This window comes from Pteropus vampyrus, unplaced genomic scaffold (genome assembly GCF_000151845.1).
Source record: "Pteropus vampyrus isolate Shadow unplaced genomic scaffold, Pvam_2.0 Scaffold81, whole genome shotgun sequence".
Classification (NCBI taxonomy): Eukaryota; Metazoa; Chordata; class Mammalia; order Chiroptera; family Pteropodidae; genus Pteropus; species Pteropus vampyrus.
Window position 1 is genome coordinate 4,384,550 of NW_011888862.1, and position 17,752 is coordinate 4,402,301.

The 17,752-nt window shown below is 38.4% G+C and overlaps 1 protein-coding gene and 1 pseudogene across 1 annotated transcript in view; one reads left to right on the top strand and one right to left on the bottom strand.

Moving 5' to 3' along the window:
- Positions 1-967: 967 nt before the first annotated feature.
- The window catches only part of VEGFD (vascular endothelial growth factor D), a 37,131-nt gene continuing 20,346 nt past the window's right edge, over positions 968-17,752 (bottom strand). Inside the window, exons 3-8 of the mRNA XM_011362971.2 lie at positions 15,734-15,935; positions 12,043-12,233; positions 8,740-8,888; positions 7,404-7,504; positions 2,327-2,522; positions 968-1,623 (exon numbers count right to left, since the gene is read on the bottom strand). Coding sequence (XP_011361273.1) covers positions 1,497-1,623; positions 2,327-2,522; positions 7,404-7,504; positions 8,740-8,888; positions 12,043-12,233; positions 15,734-15,935 — 966 coding nt within the window. The 3' untranslated portion in view covers positions 968-1,496. The remainder of the gene's footprint in view (positions 1,624-2,326; positions 2,523-7,403; positions 7,505-8,739; positions 8,889-12,042; positions 12,234-15,733; positions 15,936-17,752) is intronic.
- On the top strand, positions 11,244-11,362 carry LOC111741707 (annotated as a pseudogene).

The following is a 17,752-nucleotide window of genomic DNA, read 5'->3' on the forward strand; positions in this document are numbered from 1 at the left end:
CCCAGGATCCAACAATTCTACCTGTGGCTTTAGGAGAAACAAAACTAGTTGCTATATTTCCCATTATCTTCCTCCTTGTTATCATACTGCTCCACACCGTTTGGCCTGAGAAACGTGGGCTACACAGATTTGATCAGGGCAGTTTCCAATTATAAAGAGGTCAAAAGTGTAGTGGGGAGCTAAACATGAACACGGCTATTTACAAGTGCATGATAAATACCATAACAGATTGTCTGTCTGTCTGTCTATCTATCTATCTATCTATCTATCTATCTATCTATCTATCTATCTATCTATCATCTATCTATCATCTATCTTCCATCCATCCATCCATCCATCCATCCACCCAAGATGCTGGGGAGGGCATCAATTAAGTTGTTTGCTAATAACTTAATTCTGTTAGCGCCGCTATGCCAAACTTTCAGTAAAGTCTACACCATCAACAAATTATTTGTGGGAATATTGGGGTCGGGGGGAAGCAAGGGGAAAAGGTTTGTGCTCCTTTCCTGGGCAGCCATGGAAGAGAGAAGAATTGGTGAATGAAAAAGGTTTGGCCATTATGGAATAACACGTGCCACATGACATTACTCACAGCAGATGAGACATGTGGCCATAAGAACTGAGATGTGAATGAGACCAAGCTGAGTGAGTACAGATATGTGGAGCTGGAGGTGGTCAGAAGAAATATACCCTCAAAGATGTCAGTGGCATCAGTGGGCTCTCCTCTGCCAAGGGACGGGCATCAAGTCAAGTTGAATCTCAAAGGAAAGACCTGCTTCCAGCTGGTTCTTGGATCACATTTATTTAACCTCGTTTAGCATCTTAAACCTTCTGCTTTCCAAAATTGGCATCGAGTTTTGTTGCGCTCATGTTTCTCCCCACACCTCCCATTTTGAAGTTCCTTTCTCTCTTTAATTTTTTTTTCTTAAAATTGAGAGTGGTAGCATATTAAATAACACAAAATTCGATAGCTTGAATAATGGTGTTTATTTTCTTTAAATACACTTAAATATGAAACAAAAGATAGTAGTTTGGTAAACTCGAAACTACAAGCTGGACAGTAATCAGAAAATCAGTGCCGATCATACAAATCGAAATCTGCATAAGAAAGAATCAGAATAATTCACAAAGAGAGTTGCAATTAGCAAAGGACTGGGAGATGATGCAAACTGTCTCATCTGCTGTGAGTAATCGGTCATGTGGCACGTGTCATTCCATGATGGCCAAACCTTTTTCATTCACCGAACAAATACAAAAGGGTTACGCAGGCTCCCTCCTCTCCATCCCTCGGTGTGCAGGGGCATATTCAATTAGAAGACATCTGTCAGTGAACCAGAGAATCCTCAGCTCGTGTTTAATGGAAGGTTGGTCTGGATTCGCGTGGTAGTATGTAAAATGAAATTTATTCTAACACCTGGAAAAAAAATGACAGCAACTTGGCAAAGCAGCATGCTGTTTAAAATGACAGGGATGGGGGATTTAAGAACAAAGCCGAATCAAGGATTTTCTTGACTGTGGAGCCCATGGGCTGCCCTTTTGTCTTTTGGAAAGCGGCAATGCTTGGCACACGCTGGTTTTGCATTTGTACACGTTCTGGTGTGAAAGGGGCATATGTCTTCACAGCTGTTGCAAAAGAAAATAAACACGAGACTTTAGAATCAAGGACTACATTCAAAGGAATAACTCTGTTCTGATTTGATTAAGTTTTCAAAGTAAATTTTCCATAGTTAGATGTCTTTCTATCATCATGGGCAGTAAACATGCAATGCAAAACATATATGACTTATTGTTGAATTGTATACTTGAAACTTATTGGAGTTTGTTAATCGATGTCACCATAATAAAAAAGTCAATTTTCAAGATATGTATTTAAAATGCCGATATAAAATCCTGAATAGTTATCCCACACGGATTTATCTATTAAAGCACACTCAGTAACCTTTAACTGTTCTAGTCATCAATCAATTTCTTGCTATATAAATCCAGTGACATCCCCCTCCTCAAAGAGAGAAAGGGAGAGATAGAGACTGAACCAAAGACCCGCCCCCAACACACAAATAATTGTTTAAATCTCATCAATTTAGCCTTTGCTTAAGATCTATAAGCCCACAACAGCAGGCAGGATTTTCTTGATTTCTCAATTCATCTTCACTCTATACACTCTTGCTTATTCCTTAGCTGCCAAACCTCTGTTTTATTATCAAAAAGGGGCTTGTGCACTGAAAAAAAAAATGGCTTAATAAGGAATTCCACTGAATCAAAATAGCTTTCACATTAAATGTTGATGAGTCAAGTTAAGGTGAAAATTAAAAAGACATTCATTCACCTGCAGGTGTCTGGGTGAAATATCTTATGCTTCTGACAGCAGCTCTCCAGACTCTCTTTGCACTCAATGCAACTGCAGTTTTCCGGGTGCTGGATGAGATCTCCAGGACAGGGCGTTTTACAGACACACTCGCAACGATCTTCATCGAACTTCATGTGCGGCCCGCAGAGAGCCAGTTCCTGGAGGTGAGAGTGGTCTAAACAGAAACAACAGTGTTGATCGAACAGCGGTAACGTGGCTAACGTGATCCCCATAGCGGATGTACACTTTACATCATTCTAGAATAACCTGGATTCACGAAATGGCCTTTCCTGTAGATTTTCACCCCTAACCTTTGCACAGAGTGAAGGAGATTCACCTTTAGTTTCACGATACAAAGAGAGAAATCATAGGTTCTCCCCAGTCTGTAATTAAAATGCTATAAGCTGAATATTCTAGATAAGATTTTTTTTAAGAGATTTTTAGGTTAGTGACTTGTTAAGTATCACAATCGAGTATGAGTAATAAAATATAGGATGTCTAAGGATTATGAGTGTACTCCTTCCCAGTTTTTTGGTGAAGATTAAATGGAGAGAGGAACACAGGTATTGTAGAAAAACACCTCAGACCTTCCAGACTGCAGGGAGAAACAGTGATGTATTTCCTCACTGCACATCACAACACTGATAGAAAAGATACAACAGTGATAATGAACTTAGATTCCACAGACATGTGCTGGAAGATACATTCAGCTGAAACGGGAGAGCCTGAGAAGTTTTTGGCACACTTAGCTGACAGATACTTCTAGAAAGTATACAAAACAACTAAATAACTATGACTCCATGTCCAATTCTGATCATCGGGTTGAAATTCATTGCAAAAAATGGAAGAGAGAAACTTTGGAAGAACTTGACTATGCCACCTTAGCATTATTAAGATTTTGGAACAAAGTACACGTTTAGTTTCTTCCCTAAAACTGCTTCTCTCCAGTTTGCTCACTTAAGGGGTGGTGCCATCGCTCTTGACTCACCCGCCATATTGAGCTTAATCACCGTGTCCACCCAGTTCTGGCTCCCTGAATTTGTTCTTTCTTTTTCGTCACCACTGCTACTGCCTCAATTGAGTCAGTACTTTGTACTTTTTGTGCAGATGGCTGTCACTCATTTGCCAATAAAAGTTTTACTCCTTGAACCCATTCTCTACAAGGTTATCAAATGCAAATCTAATCACATCACTCTACTGCTTTAAGTACCTTAACATTTCCCCCTTTCTTCCACAATAAAAGCCAATTTTCCCACCAGAACATATAAGATCCTCCATGAACTGAACCCTACTCACCTCCCAGATTCCTCTCTTTTTGTTTCTCTGTCTGTCTCTTTCCTCCCCCCACCCTTTCTCTCTCTCTTGCTCGCTCTCGCTCTCTCTGTTCTATCTATACCAGATTATAGTACTTTTTGTTCCCCCGATATGCCAGGGTCCCCGTGCCTTTGGTGTTGTACTTCCCTCTGCTAGTTACCCTTTCCTCCTCTTTCCTAAATTCTGTAAGTTCAGCCAAGTGCCCTTGCCTTGTGCATATTTTCATCCTGTTTTTCTTACAGTGCTTACATTTTGCTGTTTATTTCTCTGTTTCCTCCATCAATTAAAACATCCTAAAAGTTATAGGGACCAGGTGTCATCGTTCTGGTATAAAAAGTCACTTGATAAACGTTGGTTGAGTTTATTTCGTGTAATAAAAGGGTCCTGAAGCCAGCCAGTGTACAGAGACTCTGAAGAATCACATCCAGCATTCTAAGATATTGGGTTAAACTGTATGTTCTTGCCAATATCTGGCCATCAATGATATATCAAAATAGCAACGTCATGCCATCTAATCTCACAGTTTTAACTGCTCTGTGGTTGATGATCTTTGAGGGATGATATAGAATGGATGTTAGAAAGTGAGATCTGGGGAGACTCCATTCTGAAATTATGACAAGAGAAAAAAGGTGAGTTTCATAAGCCATCTGCCCAGTAAGGCAGATGTCCTTTGGGGGCAAGACGTGAATAGATCTTTAAAGGGTAGTTAAGGAGCACTTGAAAGATTTGCACGAATCACAAGGTGGCAGTAGAGACTCATTCAGAACACTTCAGGCAGGATCATCTCCATTCTTGGACGAGTGGTTCGGGGAAACAATGCACTAGGTGTTTGCTGAACTTCAACAGGGTAGTTGGCAGAGGCTGACCTCAGTCCTTCCGGCCAAGTTAAAAGCAACAGAGACTGGATGCAGGAGAACTGAGAGAAGCAACAACTAGCTTAGGGTGATACTCTGAAGTATTACATATTGATTTCAATCTCGGGGAGGTTGATGATGAAATACCAATGAACTCTGCTCCCAGCCCTGTTCCACTTATCATTTTTACCAATATAACCATGGAATTTTTCCAAGTAAAAGTTTGCAGTTGTTGCTATCTTGAGGGATTTAAATTACAGAATCGGGACTCCCTGATTTTTCTTTATTTTGGGATTGTTTGGGTTTCTTTGTTTCTTTGTTTCTTTCTTTCTTTCTTTCTTTTTTTCTTTCTTCTTCTTCTTTTTTTTTTTAACAGTTTAGAGTAATGACTTGAATCTAACAAGATGAAATTAAATTGAACTTGGATTCATTAACCCCTATGTGCTCATTCATGGAAGAGGTCATTGTAGAAAAGGCAGTTGGCTTAACAGCCACGTGTGTGCAAAAGGTGTTTAGTGAACAGTAAACTCAGTATATGTTACCAGTTTGATGAGGCTACTGCAGAGGGGACCGTGAACTTGACTCACATTAATTGAATTATGGGAGATGAAAATTAGACGTAATGGTAATCCAGGCTACCCCGTACCTCTCACTACCATCATTGCTACAACTTCCCAAAAGGTCCCCTGCCTGTTTTCCTGCCCCGGGGCCAATCCATCCTCTTCTACACTGTTTCTGGGTTGATTTTGTTAAAATTCTAATAGATACTGTCACTCTCCTATTTGAAGCAGTTGAATGGTTTCCCTTTACCCTTAGCATCACATCCAAGCTGTAGGACAAATTTCCCTGTGAACCTCTCCATCTACCCAGCCCCTTCCGGCTATGTCCCCATGTAGCCATGCTGAACTTCTTCCAGCACCCAGATATGCTATGTTCTTTCACCTCCAGTCCTGAGCACTCATTCTTCCCCCTGCTCAGAACACTTCTCTCCCTCCCCTCTACTCTTTCCACCCCCAGCACTCAAGTGTATCGCTGACTCCCTCCCCAGGAATTACCTGTAGCAGAAAGAGACAGCCTCACCCAAGGTTACGTCCTCTCCCCTCCCTAGGCAGCCCAGATTCAATGACCAGTCCAGAGGACCCAGCCTCTTTGCCTTGATTTGGGACATCCCGCCCCCCACAAGGGCCGGTCCAGATTCAGCTCCCCATGGGATTGGCTGACACCTCTTAGCCACCGCAATGCAGTTCAAATTCTCCCTCTGTCCAGTCTTGACTCCATCGCACATTTTAATCCATTATGCCTGTAAGGAAACCTCCTGAGCACAAATCTCCCAGAAATTGTGCACCAGAGAAATCTCAACTAGAACAGCCTTTAAGCTCTATGTATATTGCCTCTCACAATGACCTTCTAACATTATTAAAAAAATGAGTCACATGGACAAAGAATTATATTCATTTTACATGGCTCTATAAAGCAAAACCAGAACCAATGAGTTTGATGCTCTAGAGCTGGGCTTTCCAACGTGGTAGCTCTAAGTCCGAACTGAGATGTGCTGTAAGTATAAAGTACACACTGGGTTTCAAAGACTGAGCACAAAAAAATGAGGATATCTCAGTAATTTTATATTGATTGCATGTTAAAATGATACTATCCTTGATACATTGGATTAAATAAAATAGATGCAAATTCATTTCACTTGTTTCTTTTGACCCTTTAGTGTGAATATTATAAAATGTTAAGTTACATATGTGACTCTCACTGTAATTCCATTGGACAGTCCTGTTCTGGAGAGAGGTTTAGGTTCAACATAGTTTACTAGCAATGAGAGTGTAGCCAGAGTAACTGAGCTGCCTCGGTGGGTGGCGAGGTTCTCCACGACTGATGTATATTCTAAGAGATGATGGCCGAACACTTGGTGGGAAGGACGTAGATGACATTCGAGATCTGCATGGGCATTTATACTCCATGAACTTTAAGTTCCCTTTAAACCCTGGGTTGAGCTTTCAGGAAAACATTTAGAAGGGAGCTGAGAGACAGAAATACTGGAAGTAGGGTGTTACTTATGGTTTCTAGGGACAGATTCCTTAGAATTTCATCTTTAACTAGTCTTGCTTGTAGATCAATGTTTAAAACAAGCAAAGTTCAAATCGCATGATTCCTTGCAATTTATTTTTCAGCGGAATCATGTCAAGTTCTTTAGGAAATAAACAAAAAATGCATTCATTTTCAGCCAAATGTTCATCACTAAAAATCATAGCATTATGAGTTATGAGCAGTGATGATCACCTATCTCATTTGGTTCCCACCTCCTCTTAGCCCAATAACTGTGTTTTGCTTTAACTTTGCCTTAGTTTCAGAAAGAGTTTTCTCTTAATCCCACTTCCCCCCATATTATTGGCATGTTTTCACATGACACAGTTAAAAGAAACCAACAGGTCCAAAATTACTTTATGTTCTGGTGAGAACTGTATACAAATAAATTAGTGTTTAGTTCTAAAATGGCTTTCATTAAAGGTTACCATCCCCTTTCAAATTCAATGTTTTGGGATGCTCTAATTACTTTGGGCTTTTCCTCGAGATTACAAAGCAGATGATGCATTGGTGGACCTACGATATAATTATAGTATAGAGGGTTCTGGGATCTGACTGCTTCTTTCACTCTTAGCTGTGAGACCTTGAGAAAATTACTAGATATCTTAGTGTATCCATTTTGTAATTGTAAAAAAAGGAGATAATGATAGTACATTACAGGATTATTGTGAGAGTATAATGAGTATATACATACAAAAGACTTTCAACATTGTCTGGCCATAGTAAGCACTCAATAAATGTTAGTTGCTACTGTTATTTTTATTATTACTATTATTATTTCACATTGCTCTCATTACCTTCCATTCCAGGAAGTGGATTCTCGTCCTGTAAAACACATTTACATGTGTTGCTATCCCACAGCATGTCAATAGGACAGAGTTGCTTGGAATGGGAACAGCTAAGAAAAGAAAAAAAATTTTTTTTAATCTTTCAAAGGCATTCAGACCTTTGGAACTTTTTTTTTAAGTGTCAAACAAATTTCTGAGGGGAGAATAGTTACGATTTTTAAGGAGCTTAATTCATATTTATGAACTAACTGTATGCTATTAGATAGTAATTCTGTAATTACAAATATACTATTTAAAAACCTTTGGAAACTAAACTGTAATTTTGGAAAGTTATAATCTTTTAAAGAAGCTTGGCGCTAAAACGATGTAAATGAGATGACACCAGAGCTTGTTTACCAAAAGTAAATATTGTTCTAACATACAACCTAAGCATTATCTTCTTTAAAATGGAGATAAAGACATTGGCCAGCACAGCAGGACCATCTTGAGGATAAATGTTTTACATATATATATATATATATATGAGCTTTCTTTTCTGCTTGAGAAAAGTTGAGGCGTCTTCTTGGCTCAGTGTTAATTAACACTTAAGCACCCGCTCACGCCTTCGCTCACCACTTACACATGCGTTTACTGCTTTACGTTCGTAAGATCTAAGTACCCAACTTAGTCACTTTATGTTTTCGCTCAGTGCTTGTAACTTGTCCTTTATTTGTTTCTCAATCTTTTGTTCCAAATCAGTGATTCTTACCTTCGATTTCAGACCACTTAGGTGTGTCACAATTTGTATCACAAAGAATCACAAAATACTCTCAAGGAAATTTCAAAGTCGAGTTAATTTTAAGTCGCTTTAATTTAAAATAAGAATTTTCCATTTGGTAATATTAAGAGGAAGGGTTAGAAAATTGCCAAACTCAGATGCAGATAGTTTTACCACTCTTCAGTGATTCAAGGAACCTTTTATTTCTTCCTAATTTGGGGACTGAAATGTATAAACAGCCTGAAATGAGTTTTATCTAATGCTTGTTCTGGAATGAGGGAACATGTGCCAGTTTGAGGCTGGAATAAAGTTTTACAACTGCATTAGACTGTGTGTATTAATAACAGTGGTGTCCACAAGTAGACAGGTTGAGTTCACAACCGCCGAGTTTTCTGGGCCTACTGCAAGGTACGTCTAACAGCTAATAAAAAAAATATATTTGCCAAAGAGTTATTACCAGTAGATCTGGGTTAGAAGCTAAAAGACGAAGAACTTGAAGAGAAAGTGATGACTCTATAATTAATTATCCTCCACAAACAGCTCTGGCAGAGGGAAAAACAAGTATAATTGGGTACAAGAGATGCTTACCGATCTTCTTCTGGGACCTGGATGGATCTTCTGATAATGGAGTATGGATGGCGGGGAGCCGTCGATAAACACTTACAACCTGTGTGATTGGCAACTTTAACAGGCACTAACTCGGGTACTGATGTCAAAGGCACTGATATCTCAAAGAGCTAGAGTAGAGAAAGATAACCATAATACATACATATTTTTAAAATAATAATTTCTACAAGTCTGCATTTTTGCCTTTGTCTTTTATGGTAATGACTTCAACCAAGTTGTCCATTAAGAACAGAACTAATAAGGATTTAGGCTGGCATGGAGGAAAGAATGCTGAATGGAGGGAGTGAGGAGACCAGGGGTTTATCCAACGTTATCAAGTATTTAAGCTCGGTCAAACCTCTTCACTTTTCTATGTCAGCGGTATCCTTGTAAAATGGCCCATTAGTCCCTGCTCCAGCTTTATATTTGAGTGTAAACAGGTAGGAATAAATGAAATTATAGTTATGAGGTTTGAGACCATGGTGGCTAGATTCTTGTTCGAAACAACTTATGTATCACTTCTCATACCATTTCTGTTGAAGGAATATAGTTTCCTGTTCCTTGACTTTAGACTTGGCCATGTGACTTGCTTTGGCCAATAGAATGTTAGCAGACATGATACAACTACAAACTTGAACTGTGGCTGCTTTGTGGGGCTTGTTTTCTCATGTGTATGCTGTAGCCATGAGAAGAGCATGATGTGGTAAGGCTTTCTGGTCCAAGGGATAAGAAACACAGGGAACAGACCTGGACTCAACCCGCAGCTTGGAGTCAAGCCTAGCCAAGCCCATTCTAAACCAACTGAACCTCAGATACGTATATGAAAATAAGTCTTTGTTGTTTGGAGGCCCTGAGTTTCAGGGTGTTTATTAAGCAGCATTACATAGTAATAACTGACAGATACAAGGTGATCATGCCCAACCACTTAATTATGAATAACATGAATATCATTCTATGTTTCTATATGCGTGGCCTCATTGAGTATTGTTATACTAATTCATTTACGCTTCAAAACAACATGATAGGGTGGGTTTTTGTTTTTGTTTTTTTTTAATTATCCTCCCTGCCCTCTATGGGTGAAGAAACAGATGTACAGAGAAGTTATATCACTCACCTAAGGCCACATAACTATTAATTGGAAGAGTGTAGGTTTGAACCCAGGTATCCTATTATAGAGCCAGAGGTGATACTCTTAAGAATATACCTTATTACTTTTTGGAATGAAATTGCTTCGACCGGAAGAAGCAATATGGGAATCCTGGCAAGTAGAACTTAGAGAAATGTCAATTACTTTGTTTCTATAGTGGTTCTGTGATGTATGGATACATTTGAACTTGATTTAATGCTCTTTCCATTCAATCACCATTCCATATAGTCCTTACTACATATTCATTTATTCACTTTGTTTGTAAGAGATATTTCATCTAATACACCATAACTGAGATGACAAGTAGTTAGAAAAAAAAAACACTATTAAAATGTTCAAATATGCATATTTGGCAAGAAAAACTGCTGTACACTTATACTTAAGTGCATTCTTTAAAACTAATCATTTGTTGAGTACAACAGTCAAAATAAAATACTCGACTCTCTATTAAGTGGAAACAATCCATTAAAGTTGTGTTTATTCCGACCTTTTAATATATAATGGAACTTCCACGAGTTTACGAGAGTGTTTTTAGAGTGTTTACTTTGCATAAACTTCATCTTCTTGCGAAATTTTTCAGCTATGCTCTAGGGGATAACACGGTCATGAACTAAAGCCTCTTATATTATGCAAGATTCGTTTCTACTGACATTTGATGCTTAGCCATAGTTATGTTATTTTTGATCTGATTATCAAATAGTAGAGGTCAGAATTTTTATAAGTTCCAAAATTCTCTAAAAGGATTTAGACAAAGAAACTATAGTTTAGGGGGCTATTTTAGGGTATAGGGGGAACAAAATTAAGAATAAGTTAACCTACTACCAAACAAATCAGTATTCCATTCTTTCCATCCAATTAAGAAAATTACGTCACATGGATCTATTTGGTGCATATGTAATTCTATGGTACTATTATATAAATATTGTATATCTGTATACAGGAGAACAGACTATATAGGCAAATATGACAATTAAATGAATATATCAACATGCATGAGGAATTTGCAACACAGAATCAAAAGCAATGTAGTTTGACTTACAGCTTTTTAATGTTTTCCTAAGTTTGTTATTGTTGCTTCTCTATGCCACATTTACTACATTTTACAACAATACGGTAACGGCAAAAAGGAAAAACTTATCTACAGAACAAAAGAGATTTTATAAAATGGAGAAGGAAGAGTTATTTTTTTTCACGGGACTGCAGAATTACTTCTAAAGGTCTTTTGTGCTAGATATTCTCCATTTGCCACTCCAAAGATGCCATCCTCTCTCCTTCCTTCCCCACTGGGATCTGTGTCCCAGGACGCTGACCTCCATGGACTACATCTCTAGTTCCTCTTGTCTACGGCCTCGCCACCTTGAACGCGCCCGATCTCTTCTGATCTCTGGAGCTAAGCAGGGTCGGGCCTGGTTAGTACTTAGATGGGAGACCACCTAGGAAGACCAGGTACTGAAGGCGTTTAAAATAATAATAATAATAGTAGTAGTAGTAGTAGTAGTAGTAGTAGTAGTAGTAGTAGTAGTGGTTACTCTTGCCTCCTCCACTCGCTGCCCCCAACTCCTTGCCAGGCTAAGGGTTGGCAGCGGCCAGTCCAGCTGCCCTCTTTTCCACTTTCTCTCTGGGTCCCATAATGGCTCCATCCCCTTGCCCCTTCAGTCCAAAGGTGGGAACAGCTCCCCCTTTTTGCTAGCTCTGGGCACTGCACCAGCCCTTCCTCCTTCCCCTAACCCAGTCCACGCCCTTCCGTGAACTCTTTTCAGTCACTCCATTTGAACGACACAGAACCTAACTAACACACAAGGCAGTGCAGCTGTCTTCGTTCCTTTTAACACCTGTTCTAGTAACTTCCATACGATTTTCTGATTCTTTACATTATAGTGTCAGAGAAACAGCAACCGATAAGAGTTCAGGCTCTGGAGTCTCGCAGACCTGGATCTGAATCGCAGCTCTTCCATAAGCTACTTCTCTGAGCCTCAGTTTCCTCATTTATAAAGAAGGATAATCAGACGCCCTTTTAGCTTATTTCAGGGGTTAAATGAGACAACGCACATATAGTATTGGCAATGAGCTTAGCTGCAGCTGTCAACGCTATCGTCATCAGGGCTTCGGAGAGGGCTCACCTACTGATGTCCTCATACCTGTTTGGAAACGTACGATGTGCTCGTGTTCATACAGATGAGGCTCTCTTCGTTGCAGCAGCCGCCACACCGGAACACGTTCACGCAGGGAGGCTTGAAGAACCTGTTGGTGCTCCTCCCCAGCTCACTGGCGACCTCCACGCACGTCTCTCTAGGGCTGCACTGAGTTCTTTGCCATTCCTCATCTATAACTGCAGGGAGGAAGATCATTGGGGCCAGCAGAAGACAAGGCCCTGACATGCCAGCGTGAGCCAGGCTGATGCTGGACACAGGCATTTCACATGTGTAGTGCTGGTTTATTTCACTAGATGGATATTTTTGGTCACTCCTTTAACCAAAGATTGTTTTCAGAAAAATTAAAACCCAAATCTGTGTTCCTTCCTGTGTATATAACGCCTTTATAGAATATGCTTTTATTTTTCTTTGGTGAAGAACACCATATCCTGTATATAACCACACTGGGTACATCTGGAGAAGTTGGCTAATAAGGAAGAAATGGAAGCATGTAAAGAAATAACGTGTAAGTGTTATTTATTAAGCAATTTACGACACAGCTGAATAGCATTGCTTCTACTTGAAGCCAGGAGTGGGTAGGTTTTAGCACCATCAAGGAGTATATTTCTGTTGGTCGCTTAAGTAACTACAGTATGATTCAAACCTGGCAAACACACAAATGGAAATAATCTTTTATCAAGTGAGAGTTTTCTTATTTACAAGTGCCAGGGCTGATATTTATATAAAATGATGAAATAAGATGTTTCATTTTGATGGAGGGAGCAATATTTTGGCCATTCTAGCAAATTTAAGAAAAAGAAACAAGCCTCTGAGAATAAAAAAAAACAATTATATACGATCTCATAAAACAGTACTTGCTTTTCTCTCAGTTTATTTTTTTTTTTAGTTATATTTGAAACTTCGATAATGTTGTATAGCCTTTCTATGGATGTTCTGGGGAAATAATTCAATTTTACAATAAAGACATTTCAACGCCTTCTTTCAGCTGGCCACGGAACTGTAGAGTTTATATGAAGAGAGTACAGCAAAAGTAATGGGATACCACTTCTATGATTATATTAAAAAAGATTACGACTTCCATCTTGCTAGCAGTCTCTATTTCTTGCTAGGACTCCTCTCTCTTCCTCTTTTCTTCATGGCTTGCAGGCATCGATGAAGCAAGCTGTCATGTTGCAAAGGTTGCAAAGGAACTGAGGGTGGGCTCTGGCCAACAGCCAGTGAGGAACTAGAACCCTCTGTGCTACAGCCTGTGAAGAACTAAGTCCTGCCAACAACCACTGACTGAACTTGGAGGCACATTCTGCCTCAGTTGAGCCTTGAGATGCTGCCTGCGGCCCAAGGGGACACCTTGACTGTAGCCTCTACAGAGACCTTGAAGGAGAGACATCGATCTAGGCCATGTGTGCATTTATGACCCACAGAAACCGTGACGTAAAAAATGTTGTTTTAAGAAGCTGAATTTTGGGGTAATGTGTTATGCTGCAACAGATAAGCTCTTCTCCGTTTTTACTCCATCTTTAAAAATTTGTATTGGTCTCTCACCAGATTATTCTGAATTCCTGTATATGTGAACAAGTTCCCACTAGAAGAGACAGAAATTCTGCAGATATGTTATCATTGGAAATGTGACTCTAGTCTCTAAATTAGTCCCTTAAAACATCTTTCCATATCCTTTTTCCCCCTTAATCTCAATTTTCCTCATCTGTTACTTTTTCAATCACTGAAAACACAAAATACAACATGTTGGCCAGCTGAGAAACACTGTATACACGATACAATTTGCTTAAACTCTGTTTTTTTTCGAAATAAAATCTATCCTAAGAAACTTTTTAAAGTTTCTGATTTTGAATGTTTATATAAAGACCCTGAAGGCTGTAAGCATAAGAGATAAATTACCCCATGAGGTGTTAATATGGGTATTATTTAATTCACTATTATAAATCACAAATCTTGTAAAAAACAAATAATTGACTTGTAAAAATATTCGTTTAAAATTCTACGTAAATGTTGCTTTCCATTTGCTTTTTCATGTATAAAATTAAGTTTTGAAAGTTGGAATGGTAAGATTTTAGTCAAAATTGTGTGGAACTATAACCAGTGCCACTGAATAAAGGCTTTATAACCCTACTATTCTTTACTGCGGCCCAACAGAGCTGTTCTGTCTCCAAGATTACCCTGGAAGCCATGAGAGAGAGCTAGTAACAAGTTATAATTGATGTAACAAACCCATATGATAATTAATGGCTTCTAACTTAGTAAGAACTGCAGATGATTTCCCACGTAGAAACATTTTAGAGGTTTTTTTATGTTTCTTAAAAACAGTTTTTTACTTTTTTTTATGGTATCCTCCTTAGAAATGTCAACGTCACTGACTTTTTTTTGGTCACCTAGTCTGGGTTTTATGGTAATGCTTGTCTACCTCCACCTTCACAGAGTATCTCCAGGGCCTCCTCAGGCCTTCAGACAAGTAATCTGATTAACGGCTTAGAGATCTCAGGTGTGGTCTGACTCCTTTGCTTTCATGAAGTCCTTGCTAATTCACCACATAGAAACAACTAGAGCTACAAACCTGTGGCTAACTGGGCTCTAGGCCATGGTTTCAACGACCTCAACTCATTTGATACCCAATCATACACACGAGCACAAAGAATTCTCTTTGCACTCCTGCCCACAGTGCAGCCAAGGGATTTATCCCTGCCTATGCACAGCCTTTCCCACAGCCAATGACAGCAGCCTATGCAACATCATCATCTTTTTACAAATGCAAAAGTACATACATACATACATACATACATACATACATACAACTCTAGAAAGAAAGAAAAGAATAATTTTGGCTTAGTGGTCAATTTGAATTATGCAATAGATATAATCTGTTACCAAATAATCATATCTTAATCAAATCTAAAATGCTAGATCAATGATGCCACAGTAGCATCTTGTGTTGTTTTGATACGTCATCGAAAATGTTAAATGCCTAATCAGAGGCTACATAACTTTATCTGGCAAGCATTTTATTCGTTATGGCACATTACATACAGACGATGGTTTTCTTATAAAGAACTGCCATAATTTACAAGAGAACGATCATTCTCTTTATTTCAAATTATGTTTTCTAGTCTGCAGTTTAGATGCTTTCATCTAGAGAGCTTCTCATCCGTTTCTCCCCTAGTAATACCAGTACGCATTGTTACAGCTCACCTTCCAACTTCAACTTTTCATTTTTACTAAAAAAAAAAATCACAGAATTTTGAATAAGAAAGCTATACCTCATCAATTAGTTTTTATCCATGTATGTATGGCTATAGAATGTTCCTTGTTGATGAATACCTAGGTTTTATTTTTTGAGTAAGCCCAATGATTTTCTTTCTATTAAGAACCATCTTTCTAGGTTTGCTTTACCCTCACAACTTTGAGTCAAATATATTCTTATATTTTGAAATGTTTTTTTGTGTTGTTGTTGTTTTTTTTTAAATATCAAAATCATTGAATCTATTTTCATGCAGAGCAGACGTAAGAAACCAGGATTCTCCAGGAACAACAAAACTATGAAATCGAAGACCCCCTAATCCTCTCCCTGCCACACGCCTGCCCTGTTCAAACTTTTGGAAGAGGTTGGTGCATTTGTTACTCTCGGAGAAAGAGCGAGAATTGGCCTCCACACACATACACCTACCTTTTAGAGTTTCAACGTCATAGAAAGTTGCCGCAAACCTAGTGGACCTGTGGGATGCTGAGCGAGAGTCCGTGCTGCTAAAACTCTTCAGCTTTAGTCGGCATCTCCATAGCTTCCAGTCCTCGAAGTGTGTGATACGCAGCAGTTCCTCCAAACCAGAAGCCGCCTTAATCTGTTGTTCAGATTGTTCTAACATTGACTGCTTAAAAAAAAAATATACTGGTTTAAAAGCAAGTTACTAAAGTTTGAGTTTGTCTGATAACCTTCCTTGCTAACACTTAAACATGTAAATAGGGCTGAAAAGAAATTAGAGAGGTGATTCAAATGTACACCAGTACCTAGGAAAAATGACATCTGGTATTTTTGATTCATATTTTGCTCACTCATGATTGAATCGAAGGAATTATTCTCCCTGGATCCTTAGAACATTTAAAAACAATATCATAGTGGGTTGAATGGTGGACTTCAAAATGATATGTCTATGTCCAAACTGCCAGAACCTGTGAATGTGACTTTATCTGGGAAAAGGATCTTTGCAGATGTAATGAAGTTAAGAATCTTGAGATGAGAGCCCCTGGATTATCCAGGTGGCCCCTACATACAAAGATAAGCGTCTTTATAAGAGATACGAGGGAAAGCCAAAAGGTAGAGATGTCCCGAAGCCACTAGAAGCTAGAAGAGGCAAGGAAGGATCCTCTTCTAGAGTCTTTGAGGGGGCAGAGTCCTGATGACACCTTGATTTTGGAATTCTGGATTCCAGAACTGTGAGAGAATAAATTTCTGTTATTTTAAGCCACCAAGTTTGTGGTAATTTGGTACAGCAGCCACAGGAAACTACTAGATTTTTAAATCATAATATTTTTGTGACAGGAGCCAAGGACAATTGTTTTCATCTCTGTTATTTGTTTGAGAAACTGACCCAGAAAGTCCTGGGGACCCTGTCTACAGTTGTACAATAAAGACTGTAAGATCCTGATAACCTGAAATTTCTAACTTTTAACCCTCTGATAAAATACATTATTGGCATTTATGTTAAAAATGTGCTTTTCTCACAGTTGCACAAACTGTATTGATTGATATAATGCCTGGATTTGTGAGAAAAAAGACTCAGCCAATAAAAGATTTAGTATGTAGTCTATATTGTTCAAAATTAGGGGCTTGGTTATATAAATAACGATATATGTATACAATGAAATACTATGTGATCGTCAAAACCAATGACGTAGATGTCTATAGGGACAAAATGAATCTACATCATTCATCAATGTTTGGGGAGTAGGATTTTTTCTTTTTAGATATGATGATGGATACTGAGGTGTCCAAAAGCAGATGCTCAGAAGAGCAAGTGTGGCCCAAGTCATGTACGATTTAGCTATATCTCTTTTCAAATTATTTGTGTGTATATAATGTGCATCATATATAAACAATTAATCATTGTTAATTAATCACATATCTATAATTAAAAACATATATATATATATCTGGAAGGATACATATGAAAATATAAACAATAGCTAATTCTCTAGATCAGGGGTTGTCAAACTACAGCCTGTTTTAATAAAGTTTTGTTGGAACACAGCCATGTCCGTTCATTTACATAGTGCCTATGGCTGCTTTCATCATTCTACAATGGCAGAGCTGAGAAGTCGAGAGAGAAAGACTTTCATAGCAGTTTCAACCTGAGGTCACTTATCTTTTTAAAATTTCGATTTTCCCAGTCATTGTATTTTTCATTTTTCCATGTATTATTATATTGTCTCTATTCCTTTTTGAAATACTTATCAGACATATAGTGGAGCCTTTAAATGATCTCACATATCTATTAAATGTGCTTTCATATTTATCTATTTTTTTCTCCCTTCATTTCTCTTGAATGTGTATGGGTAAATTGACTGGTTCATGTCCTCAGTCACCAATTCTCCAATTGTGTGAGTTTAGAGTTTATTTTGTTAAGTTTTTAATTTTAATCATATTTCTAATTTCGAAAATTTCTACTTCATTCTCTTTCCTATCTGCTTT